This window comes from Hylobates moloch, unplaced genomic scaffold (genome assembly GCF_009828535.3).
Source record: "Hylobates moloch isolate HMO894 unplaced genomic scaffold, HMol_V3 SCAFFOLD_21, whole genome shotgun sequence".
NCBI lineage: Eukaryota > Metazoa > Chordata > Mammalia > Primates > Hylobatidae > Hylobates > Hylobates moloch.
The window spans coordinates 36,279,250-36,298,736 of NW_026652296.1; the positions used below are offsets into that span (position 1 = coordinate 36,279,250).

The window sequence follows — 19,487 nt, forward strand, 5'->3', positions numbered from 1 at the left end:
GAATGTACACTACAGCTTAATTTGTGGAATATAAGATGGGATATATTGGGATAGATACTTTCTGGGAGCTTCCTTAGAGCAACATTGCAGCACATATAAGTAAAATTTCAGAGACAAAGGACACGCACTATCCTCTCTTCTCACTCCCCTGTTGATAGGCAGGGGGAGGTCCCTGAGATCTGGGGATGCACTTGTCTCTACATGCATTTTACTTATTACTCTTAACACACTTGTCTAGTTCAGATGAATTATTTTCCCAACTTCTAATATGTCTTTGAAGATAGATTTATCTTGTTCATATTGGAACTGTCTGCTTTTGGCTTCTTTTTGTTTCTTGTTCTTGTTTGCTCACTCCAGACTTCTAGATATGAATTCATTTCCTCCCAGAAATATAAAACTAGGTCATATTTGGTGGCAAAATAGTTCTGTAGATCCCTGTTGTTACAATGAGTTTGCATGATTTTTTTGTGGCCGAGTCACATTATTTTAGCATCAGGTAAGGGGCGAGAAGCAGAAGTGCCCAGCTGATGGCAAAAAAAAGAAGAGACACACAGAGAAGCCTTTGAGTTCAGCAGCTGTAGGTGACTCCGCCTTTTGATCTCAGATTCTGTCCTTTGATATCCCCTGTTGCTTTGGCAATGTCATTTTCAATCATACAGGAGTATGTGTTGTTGATCGTAACATTGTAGAGCACAGACAAAACCTTCATGGTCACATCCTCAGAGTTCAGCTCAAAGGTGGTATTGGAGACTTCTGAGAATTTGGCTCCCTGGTCAACTAGGGCTCTTCAGACCACTGTGGGCTCGGGGAACCATCAGGGAGCCTCACATTGCGAGGTCTCTGAGCTGGCATTATAGTCTACTTTCACCTCTGGCATGCTGAAGGCTCATTTTATACTCAAGGTTAGCATTCCCCTTGCCTTTAGAAGTGATGATATAACATTTGTAGGTACCAGCATCTGTGAGTTGTATGTTTTTCAGCTGCAGAGAGGCATTGCCAACTATCACTTGATCAGCAAGCACTGCCGTCAGGCCTGGGTCCTGTGTCCCACCTTGAATCTGTGTCCCGTCCTTGAATCTGGTGGCTTGTGGCTGCTTAGACCAGTCAGCAGGGCCAGTGCACACTAATGCCCTGGGTACAGTGCCCAGGGCCTATGCTTCTAATGCCCTTGAATATATTTTAAAATCAGAGGGAAAAATGAGTACAATAATAAAGAATATACAATAATGAATCTAGACTGGATTATATTCACCTTTATGCCAACATAGGCACAAAATATAACTTCAAATATTTTTATGGAAGAAGGGGCCCGTGAAAGCAAAAGTGCCACTCCCCGAAAATTCACACTATGGCCTTGCTGATTGAGCGTGATGGAAGTAATGCTCTGACTTCTGCGGAAGGGCCAGCAAAGGCCGTGCAGCATCTGCCTGGTTCTTGTGGGATGCTCCCAACTCCCCGAGAGCCCACGAGGCCTATCAGCCTGGGCCATGTGAGCGGGCTGCCTTGAGCACCCAGCCCAGCCCCGTTGAGCCCTCAGATGACTGCCACCACAGACAGCAACCACAGGAGGGCTCTAAGTGATAACGGCTTGCTGAGCTCTCCCCAGATTTTTGAGCCACAAAACTGTGACCAAAATGAAATGGTTTATTTTAAGTAGCTAAGCTTTGGGATAATGTGTTACCTTAAAATAGTAATCAGAACATCCAGCCAAGAAAGGGAACTCGGGGGCTGGTGCTCTCATGGAGCTGATGAGAGGATGGACAGCCGTGATCCCAGCACCCTGGGTTGGTTTTATAGGATATACCACATTGCTGACTCTCAAGAGCCCACTTGTTCACTGACTACCTGGGCATGTGATACCATCGCTTCTTCAGTCACTAGCAGGAAGGAGTTAGGAGTTAGCATTACCCAGGTGGCAAGGGGAAGCCATTGAGGAATCTGCAGTAGGGAGCAATAGGCTGTGCTCAGGCAAGGATCACTGTGGCTGTGGAATAAAGATGGCAGTGGTGGGGTATGAGGAGGGGCATGAAGGAGGTAGGAGGAGATTCCAGAGGGCAGAGCCCTGGCCATACACCCTAGACAGGGTTATTGGATGCAAACCACAGAAATGTCATCCAGCCAATTTACACAGAAAATTGCCTTACTGAATGGCATTATTTCTCCCCCATACACCCCCCTCCCCAGACTGATGGACAGCTGGAGAGGAAGGGCAGGGATGTGCAGCCCAGGCACCTGGGAACAAGACCAAATCACCACAGGGCACAGCAGTGAGTGTGCCATAGCATGCAGGGTAGCCACGGGACACCCACCATTGCTGCTGCAGAAAACCCTCCCTCTCCTTTTTTTCCTGGGTCAAGGTCACAGAACTGCCAAGGAGTGGGACAAGGAGGACTTTACCTGCTGTTTTTTTTTTTTTCTTCTTCTTCTTCTTTTTTTTTTCAGAAGCCACCTCTTTAGGGCACTCTGAAACTCATTTGTATACTGAGTAGCCCTAGACTAAAAAATAAATTCCACTCCAGCAAGTGAGCAATTGGTCTGAGCCATCCTGTGGCAATGGGTGGTGTCATGGTCTGTTCTGTGCTGCGGTAACAGAATACCACAGACTGCGTAATTCATAAACAATAGAGGTTTATTTGGCTCATGGTTTGGAGAATGGGAAGAAGTTCAAGGTCAAGGGACCACATCAGGTGAGGGCCTTCTTGCTGCCACATCACATGGTGGAAGGTGTCACATGGTGAGAGAGGAAGAGCAGAAGAGGGGGTGGGAAGGGGCCAAACTCATGTGCCCACTCCCATGGTCACTAACCCACTCTCACGATAACTAACCCATTCCCACAATAACTAACCCACTCCTGCAACAATGGTATTGATCCGCTCCTCAGGGCAGAGCCCTCCTTACCTAATCACTCCCTAAAGCCTCCACCTCTCAACACTGTTGCATTGGCGATTAAGGTGCAACACACGAACTTCAGGGCACACAGTCAAATCAGAGCAGGCAAAGGAGAGAAGATGCCACTTTGAGAGGGTTTGAAGAGGGATGCAGGGCAGCAAGTCACCCACAGTCAGAGTTAGGCCATGAGCTCACATTGCTTGTATTCAAATCCTGTCTTTGCTACTGGATAGTGAGTGACCTTGGGCAATTTATGCAATTATTCAATCACTTGAAATTTTCACTTCCTCATCTGAAGCATCTGGACAATAATATTATCTACCCATAGAGCTCTGGTCAGGATGAAATGTGGCCATTGTGATAAGGTGTTTATAATAATAGCTGCCCCCCAGTGAGAAGCCAAGAGAGGTTGGCCATCGTCATCACTTTCAGTCGTGGGAGGAGAGCCTGTGGGGAGAGTGAGGGGCTGAGGACGACATTCAATTCTGTGTGGGCCCCGGGGTGGAGGAAGAGGAGACCTGGGGAGGTGCAGGCTGCAGGGGAGGCTGCTGTGTTCAGCTCTGGGTGTGCTGCATTTCAGTGCCCCGGGAGACTGGTTCAGACATGCAGGAGTACATTGAGACAACAGCCTGGGCTTCGAGAGTGGGGTCCAGATTGGAGAAGATTCTGGAGGTCTGGGCAGGGAGATGGTGATTGCCCCATGGGGTTCCACCTGAGGAGAAAGAAGGGCTCTGTAGACTTTGAGCTGAGCATTCCAGGAACACCCAGGTAAAAGCGAGATGGAGACAGGAAGTGTCTGAGCTCAGGTGGCTAGAAGCAGAGCCAGGGACAGGGTCTGGGTGCCTGAGAGATATTGAGACAAGGTCTCAGGAATGAGGGGCTAAGATGGGGTGGGAACAAGCTGAGCAAGGAGCTGACTTGGTCTGATCCATGAAGGGAGAGGGGCTTGTAGCAGAAGCGCCTCTGCAGAGCTGTCCTTTGAAACAAGAGGAGAGGCCTCCTACCATCCCTCTGTCAGTTGATGACACAGTGCGTGTGTCTGTCAGGGTGTGGGGGGCTCTGGATTAAGGGGCCTTTGTCAGCCGAGGGCAATTCTTCCTATTCGAGGGCCCCACACTCACAACAGCTGGAAGAAGGTGCGACAGTTCTGGAAAGGGGGTCTGGGTAGGCACAACAGCATTTAGATAGGAGGCAAAATGGAATGCAATCATCAGCAAGTAACTAAAGCTCCTCCTGCTAGGATCTCTGGGAGGCGGAGTAGAAGGCACCTCTAAGAGTCACTCTGTGCAGGGGTGTGTGTGTGTGTGTGGGGGGGTGCTTACACCGCAATTCCCGTCAGTGTTTGGTCTAGTAGTTCTCCACGTGTTAATTATCGGCACCTTTGGCTAGTGGGCAGAGTGAGCTCTGAAGGTCGGGAAAAGTCCCCAGGTAAAGATGTGGCGGGCACTGGAGGCTGGGCAGGCGTGCAGTTGGAGGGGTCAGGCTGGAGGTGGGCAGGGCCAAACAGCCTCTGCTACAACTTTTAACTGAAGACACAAAAGCATCCGAGACGGAGCAGCCAGAGGTGGGAGGAAAATCAGAAGAACAGAGCCGTGGGGGTCATTTTTGCAGACTCAAAGGGCGATCCGTTTCACCTTCTCCGGGCATCCCACCCATTGTGTCTGAGCACTTTATCCCGCCAGCCTGGCCAGCTGCGGCTCTGAGAAGCCCAAGAGGGGTGTCTGCTGAGCCACCCACAGCAGGTCCAACCTCAGCCTGGCGCTGCCAAGGCACATTCGCAGTCGGCGACAGAGGGGCTGGAGATCTTCCCTAGAAAATAATGAGCGGAGAAACCTTTGTTGATTAGTTAAATCCCGGGTAATCCTGGCTGATGAAGACAGATTTGGAACCCTCAACGGATTTAGGGACCCAAAACGACTACTGGGGGCCGCCCGGGGCGGGAACGCTCGCGGGGGCTGCGCCTCTGGCAATAGATTTGCAAGTGGTATCCGGGAGGGGGAAGCTAGAAGAAGCCCATTCTTTTTGGCCGCCAGGACGCGGAGGCGTCTCCTAAACGCGGCACGTAGGTTTGGCAACTGCGAGGGCACCCCGGGGACACGAGGATTGTGGGTGGATCGTGGGCTAGCTCTTTATCTCTTGCAGACGTCTCCTAAACGGCAAGAAGCCCTTCTCTGGTCCTGGCTGACGCTGAGCGAAGCGCCCGTATAACTTGACGCTGGGCTCTGAGTGGATCCCCACCACGTAGGGCGCTCAAGTGGATCCCAGGGCCCCGGCAGCAGCGGGGACACAGATTAGCGCAGCATCGGGTGGGGGCGTTTCTCACTGTAGGAGGCTATGAAAGTGTCCTCCCGCGCTGCGCTCCTGCCACCGCCACGCTGCGAAACACAAGGTGACCCAGGACCCAACTCGCCCACCGCTGGGGTCCTGCAGGCCCCTCCCTGGCATTGGGGTCCCGGGATGCGTTAGGAACGCCCCAGTCCAGGAATTGCAAGACCCCTTAGAAGTTCGTTCCTTCTGCATCTCTGAGTCCCCTTAGAGCTCCAACAGGGGCCCTTGATTGAGTCTCTTGCTCTGTGTCGCCCTCGCCACGTCTCTGTGTCCGATGTGACTGGGTTAATAAGTCCCAGTTGCTCTCACCTGCAAAATGAGTTTAAGACGATCCTTCCCGAGGATTTGGAAGCCGGGGTGTTCTTGGCACTGCGCCGCGGTCACCACAGAGAGTGTCTGAGGCTGGGCTCCTACCGTCTGGTCTTTTGGTGTCTTTGGATCACTGGCTATCTACTCGGGGTCTGTCACTCCCGTGATCGCCTACCTTCCAGGGAGACCTAGGGGAGGGAGACCCCAAGACCTGTCCAAGGTGAGGCCACTTGGTCGGCACCCAGGGCTGCAGGCGCGGCGCCCGCGTCCGCCCGCGCCCCTTAGGCTTTCCACTCGCGGGCGACCCCGGTCGGGCCACCTTAGAATCGACTACCCTGCCTGCCTGACCGGTCTCGGGCTACAAACTATGTGGAAGCGTAGGTATCTCCCTTAACTGCGACCCCAAATTCGGATTTACAAACGACTACGCAGTCCCAAGTGCCCAACGCCTTCCCTAAACCCAGAGGTAAATCTGGGGGAAAATTCCTCGCGGAGCCGAAAACAACGCCGGCGTCTAAAGCGTTCTCCCCCGAGCTGGAGCGGTTCAAAAGACAATTAACTCAAAGGAAAGTGATTGTTTTGGTAATCCCGGGAACAGCTTGCAAGGGGAGATTTGGGTCTTCCTTTAGTAATGGAAAGTCAATGCGCAGCCTCCTGTAATTATCCTTATCGGAAGCCCCTTGTTTAATCTGCATGTTTAGCGGAGGCCCCACTCGAACGCGCAGCGAGTGGGAGACCCACTTTGCAGGGCCCAGGCTCAGGCTTCGGTCCCTGCGTGCGCGCAGGCAACCGCGCTGGGTTCCCGCAGAGCTCAGGCGTTTGCTCCTCCCTTGCTGCGGGACCTCGGACTGTAGGACCCTCAGGGAGTGGGACTGAGGAGATCTGCTTCCGGGGTTCTGGGATTGGGAAGGGGGGACTCAGGGCTCCGAGCGAGGAGGGCTGGTTGGGTTCAAAGCGCGAACCAGGAGTGACTTAACCACGTGCTTTGGGGCCAACTTTAGCGAATATGAAAGTTTCACTGATTATTCAAAGAATCAGGCTTTATTAAGAATCAGGCTTTCCTTGAATAATCGTGAAATCGGACAATAAATTGTAAGCCCCGATGAAAAGGTGTGCTTTCCAGTAGACAGAATCTATTTTATTCCAATTTACCTCACTCCACTCCTCCCCAATTTAGGGTTGCTGGATAAAATACTGATACATACTCCCACCAAAAAAAAAAAAAAAAAAAAAAAAAGCCCTCCTTTTTTATCTGAAATCACATTTCATTGAGCCTACCGTGTTTTGTTGGTTAAACCTGGTACCCTGCCCGTCTCAGCCCCGGGCAGTCCACTCCTGTCTCTGCTTCTCTCCCTTTCCCCAGCTCGTGTGAGTCTGCCACCCCCTACAGTCCAGCCCGTGGAGTGTTGGAGATGGACCTGGGGGTGGATTTGGATGGAGGTAGAATGACCATGGATTAAATACACGGTTTTCATTCCTTTCCCCTTGGGGATTTTCAGAGAAGGCCTTCTTACAGGAAGGCCTTCGTGGCACCGGCGGCGGAGGTGGAGGGCTGGCTGGGGACATATAGGTGGTAGCCATCGGGGTGTGGTTGGGAATGGGGTCCTAGGTCTTAATAGGCAGTTGGGTCGCATCAGAGAAGCTTCAGGGCAGCTGGGAGTGGGGCCTCCACCCAGAGAGTCTGGAAGGAAGGAGAAGACCACGTCAGGATGCAGAACTTGCGACTTTTCGAGGGACAGGCAGACAGCGGAGTCATTGTCCCTTACCTTCTTTCCTCCCCTCCCTCCTAGAATGGGGGTGGGGTGGGCTGGAGAGAAGAGAGGAGAAGGAGGTGACTGAGGGGACTGCAGCTGGGTGGGCGGTAACCGAGGGGAGGGAAACTGGTGGCGTCCCCATCTCGCGAGGTCCGGAACTGCGACGCGCCCCCGCCCAGCTGACTGGAGCCCTTCAGGCCTCCCGCGCCCGACCGGCAGCCCAATCCTATAAAGCTTCCTCTAAGCTGGGCCCTCCGCAAACGGGATCCAGAGAGGATCGCGCCTTGCTTGCTAAGGAACCATGACCGGTCGGGACGCGCTTTCCGACGGGCGCATTAGCAGCAGGGCGCTGGTGCCTGGCGGTTCCCCCAGGGGCTCGCGCCCCCGGGGCTTCGCCATCACGGACCTGCTGGGCTTGGAGGCCGAGCTGCCGGCGCCCGCCGGCCCAGGACAGGGATCCGGCTGCGAGGGTCCGGCGGCCGCGCCGTGCCCAGGCCCGGGGCTTGACGGTTCCAGCCTGGCGCGTGGGGCCCTCCCGCTGGGACTCGGCCTCCTCTGTGGCTTCGGCACGCAGACGCCGGCGGCCGCTCGAGCGCCCTGCCTGCTCCTAGCGGACGTGCCGTTCCTGCCGCCCAGGGACCCCGAGCCCACTGCCCCGCAGGCTCTCAGCCGTCCGCCGCCTGCGCTCGGCCGCCAGAAGCGCAGCGAGAGCGTCTCGACGTCCGGTAATCAGGCCCGCGCTTTCCGCTCCTGTCCCGGTCCCCTAGGCTCTGAGCCGCGCAGGGGTCACAGACCATTGCCCCACCGCGCCCCTGGCCCCAGCGGCCCAGATCTAAGCGAGGAGCCCAGAGCGAGGCCCCGTCCCGGGAGGGGCATTCGCGGAGCTGCACCGCCTGCCCCTTGCTGCATCCCAAATCCCTGCCTCTCATCCGGGGTCCTGTTCCCTCAGCGATGTGGGACCGCCACCACCTGGTTCCGGGTGGAACCCTTTGATGAGACCCTGGGGTCTTCAACAACCATCTCCAGAGGGCCTTTTTTCCCCCCAGCGCCAGGCGCCAGTCTCGGCCTCTGGCAGCTGCGTCGGTCGGGAAGGCCCAGGCCTGTGTTGTTCACCAGCAGCACCGAACAAGGTACCAGGTGGAAACGCGGGCGGAAATGATCGAATGATTGACGGGTCCTTGAAGAGCACTGGGCCTCGAGCCCTGGAACTGTCCGCCCCTCGGGGTGCTGAAAAGAGAGTCCCGGGTACTGCGCTCCTCTCCCGGTGCAGCGTCCTCCCAGTCCGCTAGGCAGGAGAAAGAAGCAACTTTGGGGATTCATTGTAGTTACGCCTAGAGATGTGTTCCCGGCCTACCCATTCCCCAAAGAAATCCAGGCGGGTCGCGGGGAAAGAGAAGGAAGAAATGAAATTCTATAAAGGACAAGGGCTAAGGAAACTAGCGGTTTTGGGTGTGGGAGAGAAGAATTACACAAGAAAGGGTGGACTGGCGAAGGTATGTGGTAGAACCTAGAGCTGAGCATCCAGGCAGCCAAGGCAAAAAGAGTACACTGGGTCTCCTGATACTAAAAGGAAGCATGTCAGATCAACAGGCAGGCACGTTTTTGCTCCACTCTAAAAGGACTTTATTTCATGAGCCTCTACGTAAGATAAAATGAAACTCCCTATTAGTGTCACTAAAAATGGAAAAACTGTTTTCATGGGATGGGTTCTTTCTTACAAAACCAAAGGCAGCTAAATCCTACTCTGCCAGCATTTCTGAAAGTCTGGAGCAGAGCTGTCCAAGAGAAATGAAATGTGATTACATGTTTGACGGAAATTTCTCACAGTCACATTAAAAGTGAAATGAATCTAAATACTATATTTTAACCCAACAATGATGGCAAATATTATCATTTTACACCTAATCAATACAAAAATATTTTACTTTTTAGGAGCACTAAGTCTTCTAACTCCACTAAGTGATTTATGTTTACAGCATGTCTTGATCTTACTGGCCACATTTCATGTGCTCAATAACCTTATGTGTCTTGTGTCTCATCAGGTTGGACAGCCCAATACAGAATGTTTTAATCCAAGCCAGGTTTCTCGTGAACTAATTGATGGGTGAATAAAACTAGTATTATTTAGTTATTTTTGCTTTTATTCATTTTAAAGATATTTTGAGGCAATTATGCCTTCTAGCAATGAATCTCACAATAGTTTCGTCTTCTAACCTTCTTTTCCACCTAGACTTTTTGATGTAATAGGCATAAAAAGGTAAAGCACAGTGCAGTGGTTCTCAAATTTTCAAGGGCAACTACAAATCATCTGAGCACACTTGTCAAGAATGAGCCTCCTAGACCCCACCTCCAGAGATTCTGATTTGGGGCATCAGGGAAGGGATGCAGTTCTGACAAGGGTTCTGATGTCACAAGCCCCGGACTTCCTTTGGGAAATGTTGGTGTAGAGGTTAAGATGATGAGGCTAGGGGCATGGGGTGGATGTGTTTGGAAGCAGTGTGGGGATAGAAAGTGCAATCAGTGGCTGAGTAGTTTTGGCTTCAGATAATCTGGGATTTGAATTCTCAACTTCACCATTTACTACCTGTGTGATCTTGGGCAAATTATTTAACCATTCGGTGCCTCAGTTTCCTCATCTGTAAAAATAGGATGATAATAATAGCCATTTTGGTGTTTTATTATTATATTAAGAATACTTGAGATAATGTATGGACAGTGTTAAGCACAGAGCCTGGGATCTAGTAGGCACTAAAAATGCTAGCTCATATTGTAAACTACTCAAATACCCAAGAGATTCATAACTTCAATCCTCACAGTAAAATCCAGGAAATAGAGGGGATAATATGATCATCCTCAAAGTCCTCTTCTTCTTTCTGTGCCAGCAGATGAGGACAGCCAGTCTGAAGACAGGAATGACCTAAAGGCATCCCCCACCTTGGGCAAGAGGAAGAAGCGGCGGCACAGGTACAGGGCCAGGCAGTCCCCTCTGCCTGCCTTTCCTTGGGACACAGCCCAAGGTTTATGGCACCTGCGTCTGAGAATTTATGGCCCGGCATGATGGCAGGCTCAGTGGTTTCCTGGTTGGCAATGGGAAGGGCACAGAAGCCATTTGGGAAGATAATTCTGCAGTTCCTAGGAGGCTGGGAAAATGCTACAATCTTGCTAGCATTTTTTTTGGCAGCATTTTAAAGACAATTTTGTGGGTCTGTCAAATGGATTTTGTCAGAATGAACTGACGGAATTCATTAAGAAAGAGCTAAAGAACTGTTTTTGTTTGAATCAAACTTCTGGACTTTACCTCGGCTAATCATTCAGAGGTGGGGTGTTCCATTATCATGAAGTGGCTTCTAGGGTGTGGACAGCAGGGGAAGCAGACACGGTGGTCCTTAAGGCCAGGGAGGCTGCTGTCCCCAGGGGACACGTGCCCACGTGTGTGTTTTGGGGTCCTTGCAGGACAGTTTTCACTGCTCACCAGCTGGAAGAGCTGGAGAAGGCGTTCAGCGAGGCCCACTACCCTGATGTGTATGCCCGAGAAATGCTGGCTGTGAAAACTGAGCTCCCTGAAGACCGGATACAGGTGTCTGGGGTCCCTTTTCTCCTTTCCAAAGATACCACAGAGAATGTGTCATTCCCACATTCAGTGAGCCAATCAGCAGTCCCTTCTCTACAGCCAACACGCTCCCTTTGCATAGAAACTGAGGGTCCCTTAGCTGAAGGCACCACAAGAGCATGTCCCTATGACCCTCATGCCTTTTTCGTTTTATTATTATTTAGTATCAAATCATTCTTTAAAATCACATGATAATGTGTGCTGCAACTAGAAACTATAAAAATATGTCAATGAAAAAAAAAAAAAAGAGACTACCTCTCCATCTCAAACCCTGAAAGAAATCAACACAAATGCCTGAGGAGACCTTTCTCTACTTTGTGGAGTATATTATCTGCCCCTGAATATGTATGTGCATATACATATCTACGTGCATATGTACATACACTCACATACATACATAGAATTTTGCTCTTGGTTTTGTCAGAAGATATGTCACTAACTCTTTTTTAACAGCTACACTGTATTTCATAGTAGTCTTTTATTAATATAATGTTTTTAATGAGAAATATCACCAGCAACCCAATAGCCTAAGCTTGGGAGGAGCCATTGCCCCAGTGAACTCTTTCCAATCAATGAGAAAAAGCAGGAAACACTGTAGTTGACCTCTTCACACAATGTGGGAAAAGGGAGTTTGATTCTTTAGTTTTTTTTCATTCCTGACTCTATGGAAACTTCAGTGGACGTGGTCACGCGAGTCCCTACCGCGTTGAATGCCCGTGAGTCCGGACCGCACTTGGGCGCCGCTGGGGGCTCCTGGGCGCGCTCCCTGAGCGCGGCTGGTTGGCCCTCGGGAGCTATTTCCTTCAGAAATAGCATGGGATCATGCTCGGGAGAGAAGCTCCGAGCCCAGGGACGCCGCCTCCGCTCCTCCAGGCGCCCCTCTTCACTGTCTCTTCTGTGTGCCCTCTGCTTCTCCTGCCTCCAACCAGGTCTGGTTTCAAAACCGCAGGGCCAAATGGCGCAAGAGGGAGAAGCGCTGGGGCGGCAGCAGCGTGATGGCCGAGTACGGGCTGTACGGGGCCATGGTACGCCACTGCATCCCGCTGCCCGACTCCGTGCTCAACTCCGCCGAGGGCGGCCTGCTGGGCTCCTGCGCGCCCTGGCTCCTGGGTAAGGAAGGGCCCCCGGGAGCGCACCGCTCCAGGTGTTGTAGGAGGTGGGGGAATCCCCGGGTGTCCCCACAGAGGCAGCCATTTCCAAAGCAAAGCAATGTCAGTTTACTGAGATTCAGGTCCAGAACCGTTCTTATTATTTTTAATTAATAACAAAGCTTGCAGCAGCTGGATGGTTGCCTCATTTTTCACAGAGACTGTCTCGGCCGTGTGGAAGTCTCACCGGGCTGTGCATGCTAAATATGTATTTGGGATTTAAGGGTGAAGTGACATCATTGCGTTATATGAAATATGTTTCCCAAGTGTTGAATGCTGTTAGAATTTTTAGAAACCATACAATTTAGGGCACTTAGTAATAGGAAACAGGGCAGTGCTGAGCAGCGACCCCAGGAGACAGTGAGCCCCTCCATCTGAGTTAGGAGGGCTGGCCCCGGGCTTGGTTCTGCCATGAACAACCTGCCGAGTGGCTTTTCTGCCCCTTAGATTTTTGGTGCTCAAACAGTCTCCGCTGCTGAGGCCCAGCACTCGCAGGATGCTCCACCCTTGTTGCCCTGTTTGTCGTCACCAGAAACCAACAGGCAGGGATCACAGATTGTGGGAATGAGTCACAGATGAGTACCTCCGGGCACGGGGGGATTAGTTAGGAGGATCATGGAGGCATTTTAGGTTTAGTTGGAGGAAGTTTTTTGCTCAGCGAACAGTTTTTGAACAGCTACCAAGCAGCCCTATCCTGGGCACTGGAGGTTCCAATCATAGATATGTCTTGACTTTGCTCTCAAGAACTGAAACACTAGAGGGAGCACTGTGGGCAGTGACCCAAGCCGGCTCATCTGAAATTGCACAAGGTGGGGGAGGGCGCTTACTGGCATCCGCGAAACCGCAGCCTTGGGGAAAGTGGGCCCAATGCCAATCACTGTGTCATCCAAAACACCTTTGCTGGATGTGACCCGGGGTCAGACACCTGCTTTAAACCCCTAAGGTGGGAGTTACCTACCTGCCTCTCCTGTAGGCCCCAGAGATAGGCACTGACAAGGACAATTCTAGTGGGATTTAGAGAACAGTAAGAAGGAAATTTACTTCATTGCTGAATTTAAATTTTTATTTTTATTTTTTTCCTTTTTTTTTTTTTTTTGCAAGGGATGCATAAAAAATCCATGGGGATGATAAGGAAGCCAGGAAGTGAAGATAAGTTGGCAGGACTCTGGGGCTCTGACCACTTCAAAGAAGGTTCTAGCCAGAGTGAGTCAGGACCACAGAGAGGCTTGGATAAAGTGAGCCCTGAGAATGGCTTGGAAGATATGGCTATCGACCTCTCCAGCTCTGCCCGGCAGGAGACCAAGAAAGTGCACCCTGAGGCTGGTGCTCAAGGAGGCTCCAACTCCACGGCACTGGAGGGGCCCCAGCCAGGGAAGGTGGGAGCCATATGAGACCCACAGGTCCCACTGTCAAAGGCTGAAAATGTGCATATTCCTCACTGGCATTTTCCAAAAGACAAAAATGGTCCAAGACATATACTCTCAGTTTGATTTTCTTCTGACAATGTCAAGATAAAATGCGATGCCACTTGCTTTAACAGGACAGATGAGTGACCTAGGGAAAATTCCATTTCATTCTAGAATGTAAATGGTTCCTTAATGGCACTTTAACCAGTTAATTTGGTGCAAAACTTTTGATTCTCTTTTGTAGCTTGAGCAGGGAGGATCCGAAGTTCAAAAATGATTTCACTGCTGGGCATCATTTGAGATGTGTGGTTCAATGTACTGTCTAGATGAATAGATTAGGTCTCATGTCCTCATTCTCAATTAGGAAATATAAAATTGTTTAATCTCCAGAAGAATCTGATATCATTATAGTGAAGACTCCATACAGACACATGAATGAATTATATTGTCTTTACCTTGAACTTGGCCTTGGATATTTCAATTTTCTTGTTAGGGAGTAATGTTGTGTTTTCCTGAGTGTCACTTGATAGGCTATGCATATTGGAACTCAAAGAAAGCCATACTCTGGTCGTTTCTGCATTTCCTTTAAAAATAGCATGGGATCATATTTAAACAATTGTTGGATAGCTGGAAACAGTGTTTTTAGGTCAGACCAGGCTTTTGGTCTTTCAAAATTTGTGATTCAAAGCACTTTAGTGACTTGGATTTTGTAAATCTTTCCTTTCCTGCATTTCCTTTGCCATTTATTTATTCTTTAAAAATAAACATTTTGTGGTGTGTTTGCTTTTCAAGGCACTCCCTCTATTACACACATGTACATCTCCACTATCTCTGATCCCAGCCATGCTCTCCCTTCACCCCTTCTCAATCTGGGGACATGTGACGCATTTTATTCTTCAGACTGCAGCTCTTACCATGTGTTGCTTTGTCAACTCCTCTGGGGCAGCAGCTGTGTCTGATTCACTCTTTGGAGTTCAGAGGCCAGAGAGATACCTTCTAGTTGATGGGAAAATGTGGTGCTTCATGAAGAAGGAAGGGCAGTACAAGGAAAGTGTGGAACTGCTCATTGTGAGGGCTTTGTCTGGGAAATGGCACAGTGATCTGTCGGGCTAGGCTTGGTGCTCCCATCTCTGCAGGTGAGAAAACAGAAGCTCTCTCTCTTTGGCCTATTTTTCTCATCCTAGTTCCATACTCTTGGGAAAATTAAACATCACCAATTCCTTTCTGTGGCAACAGAAAATGATAAGCCCTATGTTCTTGTATTAATTCTGACTAATAGAAATCATAACTGAGGCCTGAGACTGCACTCATAATGAGCAGTTGGCATGAACTCTAGTTCTTCTGTCTTTCCTGTTTGGAGACAGCAGCCCTGGCTCCAGGCTCTGTAGCCACACAGATTCTGCCTCCCAGAGAGTTCTCAACACATTTCCTCATGTTTGCTCCTCGGTTGTTGCTTCCATCCCTCTTCCTTAGCTTATCCAGGATTGAGTTTGGGAGAGGGAACCAGTAAGCTGTGCAACTTATATACATCACACTTAGACAATATGGGCAGCCACTAAAATTGTTAACAGTAAGGCTTATTTATTAATGTGGAATGATGCTGACAAAATTTTGCTGAGTAAAAAAAAACCCTAAAAAAAGAAAAAAGATAGAAATAAACAAATATGTAAAGCAGAATGAAAATGAAATGAATAACCTTAACAACTGGTTCTGCATACAAAATATGCAAGTAGTGGACAAATCTCTATGTAATATTACAAAGGAAAAGGAGAAAATAGGAAGTCACACGAGAGAAAGGGGCTAGAAGCACTAAAGTAAAAATGGAAGGATCTTTTCTTAACATAAGGAACTCTCTTCAATATGGCAGGTTAATATTTTATAATATATACATACATACACGTGTTTATATATACATATATAAGAGCAGAGTCTATGAGGCGGCTTTTTCACCTCTAGCCATGTGACCTTGGATGAGTTACACTACCTTTCTAATCTCTCTGTTTTTCAACTGTAAAATGGGGATGACAGCAGAACACTCATTTTCTGAAGATTAAATGAGATGACATGAGCAATGTACTTGGATCAGTTTCTGGTGTAACTGAGGAAGGAGCAAATTAAATATTAACTATTATTACTGTAATTATTGGCATTTCTATTAATATCAAAAATCAAACAAGAAAGTTTGTTATCATTATCATTATTTGACAATATGGGACCAACCAAATAAATCATGGAATAATAGCTTGTTGGAATGGTCTGCAACAACAACTCAAGAAGAACTCTACGAACACAGCAAAACGTCGCTCTAAGAGCAGGGCGCAGTGTGTCATCGGGCTGCTCTCTCCCTGGCTGTGCAAGGACCAGGAGCTCAACTGGCCACGCCCCACAGAGGACCACTGCTGTCCAGTGTGACTAGAGTCTGGAGATGAGGACTTTGAGCCGCTCAGGAACATCATCAGGAATCCAGGACTCAAGCTTGTCCCTGCAAGGTCACTGGAGGCTCCTGAAGTCTAGACATCGCAGTGGAGACTACCTATGGCCACACTTCACCAAGGAGTAAACCGCCACCTGCAAGCAGACCCTCTCTCACTCCTCATTGGTCAGCACTGCATGTCACGCTCAGGCCTAAGCCAATCATCACCAGCCAGGTGGGCAGAATTCCTTGTTTGGTTTAGTCCAATCAAAATTCACCTCTGGGGCTGGGTTGTGGCCAGCGCCCGCTCTTTTTGCCCATTAACTAATGTAATTTGGCCCCTTTCAACAAAGAAGAAAGAAAGGGGTATGACTGGTAACCAGCCAACCAATAGGTCATCCCTATGCAGGAGGTAAAGTAGTGTGTGTGTGTGATATTAAGAGAGAAAACGAGAAACGTGCATAAAGATGAAAAAATAGATGAAAATTCTTTAAAATATTCATAACGTTTTTCAGATCATGGACAAATGGATACTTTGACTTTTTAAATATGTTCTAAGTTTTGTAAAATTAGTATGTAAAAATAAAATAATTTTAAATATTAATATTATTAAAATATTAACACCGCTTTCTCAATATAGGGTTAAAGTCACATGAGACAAAAACGCTTTTAAAATATTATATGAAAATTTTTCAGGCTAAAGAGTTCACATCTTGCCAGTGACTCCTGCGTGGTTCTCACAGTGCCAATCTGAGAATGGAGAGGCCAGCAGGATTTTACACGTGGTCCTCTCAACCCTCATTCAAATCCCCCAGCACGTCATATTGGAATCTGGCTACAGACTGACAGCAGGACTGAATTGTTTCCAGTTTTCAAAGTTGTTTGCCAGCTGAAATGTGGCTGTTAAAATCCCAAAGGAGATTTCAAAAAATTACAATTTTAGTAAGGCGAATTTGGAAACATTCTTAATAGGAACTAGTGTAACACTCCTTGCCCTGTAGCAGCAGGAGGCAGCACCTCAGGACTTGAGGACATTCATGAATTAAGGTGATATTTTGAGAAATGATAGAAGGACAAGATATAACAAATAATGCTTTTTTCTTAGGTTTAATCGTATAAAAACAATATATGAAAACACAATTTTTTTCTGTGGTCAATGAATCATGTTCAAGTTCATTATCTCTTTGCATTCTCAGAGGGTGAGACACTGGGCTGCAGAGAAATGAAGTGAACCTGCTAAGCCAATTGTCAAATGGATGAGAAATTCAGAGCCAAGGATCGGGAAAACACCCTTAAAGAACGAGGTGATGGCTGAGTCTGTCCCAGGTCAGTGCTTTGATTAAGGCTGTGATCATCACAGCAGGATAGTATTGGCTCAGGGGGACAAATGGACCCATGCAGCAGGAAAAGGAGCAGGCAGCACACATACGTGTGGACACAAAGAGGGTGTGGCTGACACCGGAGGAGGGCTGGCTTTTTGGTAAGTTACTGGGACAACTGTCCATGTGGGAAAACATACAACTGGACCTGTACTTCACACCTTACAGGAAAACACTTCCAGGTGGATTAAAGACATGGTGTATGTGTGGGATGTGTGAAAGGCAAAACTATAAAGTTTTCAGATGCTTTGGCTTAGAAGATCCTTCAATTATCCCCAAACTGTAGCTTAAAACAATCATTTTAAGCTCACAATTGTGTGCATCTGTTTCAGCTAGGTTCACCAAACCACAGTCTCTCGCTCTCTCTCAGTCCCACCTTCCCCTCTCTCTTTCTATCTACATATCCACAAGAGTTGTTGTGAAATACTCTCCCTGTTTTCCAGTGCAAACTTCTGCTCCTGGAGGCTCCCGTTCACTGGACTTTGCAGGAGACACACAGGCTGCCCAAACCCCGCTGTGGTGCCTGATGACATTCAGCTGAACCCTGTAATGCTGCTAAAGTCTGTCCTTCTGGAGAAGTGCTCAGGTAGCATTGTTCTGCCTCAGGAAGCATGCCGATTTTCCTGTGTCATCCTCGATGATCACTGCTACCAGCTTGCACCCCGATGTGCAAGGAATTCAACAACCTGGGAGTTGAAAGCATTGGTCTCCCAAGTTCAGTGTGTTCTTTCCCATATCTGTTACCAGCTGATGAGAATAAACCTGCAGTCATGACAGCTAGGTCCAAGTGGTGCAGAAAGCTGCTCTTACAGAAACGCCCCTCCTTATTAAGAGGCTTTGTCTATCACTCGGAACTGCGTGTACGCAAGATTATCTGTTGAAAGGGAACTGTCCATACCAGGGCATTGTTCTGACTTTTCTGGACTTCTTCAACCCAAAATGCCTTGAAGAAAAAAAAAAAGACACCGAGTGTTAGGGCAGGGTCTCACTCTGTCTCCAGGCTGGAGTGCAGTGGCACGATCATAGCTCACCGCAACCTCTAACTCCTGGGCTGAAGTGATCCTCCCACCTCAGTCTCCTGTGTTGCTAGGATTACAGCGTGAGCCACTGCCCCAGCTACTCCAACTTAAGAGTTCCCCCAAGGCTGGCTGCTCTTCTCCTCTCTTTCCATCATGAATGACACATGGGCATCCCCTTCGGCCAGCATGGCTGACCTGTGCCTGCCCAGGTGCTCAGCTTGGCACCCATGTGAGTTTGCAGCCTGAAATTTTAAGTGGAGAAGTTTCTGTGCTTTTCTGCCCTGGTTCCTCTTACTGACCCTCTAAGTCACCAGCCGTAGTTGTCTCTTTGACCCCTGATCTCAACCCAGGCTTTGAAATGTGTTTGTTCACATAATTGTCCGTTACCCACCCTTCCTGTCATTGCAGTATCTGTTGTCTCATACTGACATTTTAGGACTTTTTTTCACTTTCTTCTGTTGAAGATCACCTACTAAGAAGTACTTCCTCCTTTTCATTCTTTCTTTATAAGAATTAATTAAATTTTAATTGACAAATAAAAATTGTATATATTTATGGTGTAAGACATAATGTTTTGGAATGTGTATACGTTGTGGAATGGCTAAATCCAGCTAATTAACATAGCATTACCTCACATACAGTTTTTTTTGTGGTGTGAGCACTGAAAATCTACCCCCTTAGTGATTTCGAGTACACAGTACATTGTTATTAACTGTAGTCACCGTGTTATACAGGACTTAAACTCATTCCTCCTGCAGAACTGAAATTTTTTGTCCTTCGACCAACCAGGCTGCCTCTTTTCTATTTCCCTCTTTAACACAGTCAATTTTGTGCAGTAACTAAACTGGGAAGTGAGGGAGATTCTGTGATCTCCTTTACTGTCCCATGTAGGGAGCCCTTGGAGGGCTAGGGATTCCATAACAATGACCAAGGTGAAGCCCAATATTGCACAGGAGTGTGTGTGTGCAGGGGGTCGGTGGGGGCATTCCTTTTCCCAAGAAATGCAATGAGTCTTACAAGAAATTCCTGTGTGGGACACTTCTCTGCCCCAGATCACATCTCCTCAAATATCTCTTACCCGGCCATTGCCACAGCAACTGGTCTTGCTTCCTGCTGTTAAATTCCGTTTAGTCTAAAGCTGCCTCCTTACATATTTAAGTCTGGCCAAAAGGTTTCTTGTACATAGTAAACCATAACCTAACTGGATGCGTAAATAGGCTATAACATACTCT

The 19,487-nt window shown here is 48.6% G+C and overlaps 1 protein-coding gene and 1 pseudogene across 4 annotated transcripts; one reads left to right on the forward strand and one right to left on the reverse strand.

Annotated features, from left to right (window-relative positions):
- Window positions 1–481: 481 nt before the first annotated feature.
- Window positions 482–1,863, reverse strand: LOC131382197 (V-set domain-containing T-cell activation inhibitor 1-like; annotated as a pseudogene).
- Window positions 1,864–7,536: 5,673 nt separating this feature from the next.
- VSX1 (visual system homeobox 1) lies at window positions 7,537–18,800 on the forward strand. 4 transcript variants are annotated; one of them, XM_032142411.2, is made up of 5 exons: window positions 7,537–8,005; window positions 10,166–10,244; window positions 10,734–10,857; window positions 11,820–12,000; window positions 13,140–14,226. In XM_032142411.2, exons 1-5 carry the CDS (start codon window positions 7,582–7,584, stop codon window positions 13,427–13,429), a joined length of 1,098 nt encoding a protein of 365 aa, XP_031998302.1. In that variant the 5' UTR covers window positions 7,537–7,581; the 3' UTR covers window positions 13,430–14,226. The 4 variants fall into 4 exon arrangements, 3 of the variants coding, with proteins under 3 accessions (XP_031998302.1, XP_031998303.1, XP_031998304.1); XM_032142412.3 differs by lacking the exon at window positions 13,140–14,226 and adding an exon at window positions 17,680–18,800 and having other exon boundaries at window positions 7,582–8,005; XM_032142413.3 differs by lacking the exons at window positions 11,820–12,000; window positions 13,140–14,226 and adding an exon at window positions 17,680–18,800 and having other exon boundaries at window positions 7,582–8,005.
- Window positions 18,801–19,487: the final 687 nt, after the last annotated feature.

Excerpts from the sequence above, each read along its gene's own strand:
- VSX1 (XM_032142411.2), top strand. The coding sequence starts at position 7,582 with ATGACCGGTCGGGACGCGCTTTCCGACGGGCGCATTAGCAGCAGGGCG. Across the intron at positions 10,858-11,819 it reads TCCCTGAAGACCGGATACAG|GTCTGGTTTCAAAACCGCAG; the intron begins GTGTCTGGGGTC and ends GCCTCCAACCAG. Across the intron at positions 12,001-13,139 it reads CTGCGCGCCCTGGCTCCTGG|GGATGCATAAAAAATCCATG; the intron begins GTAAGGAAGGGC and ends TTTTTTTGCAAG.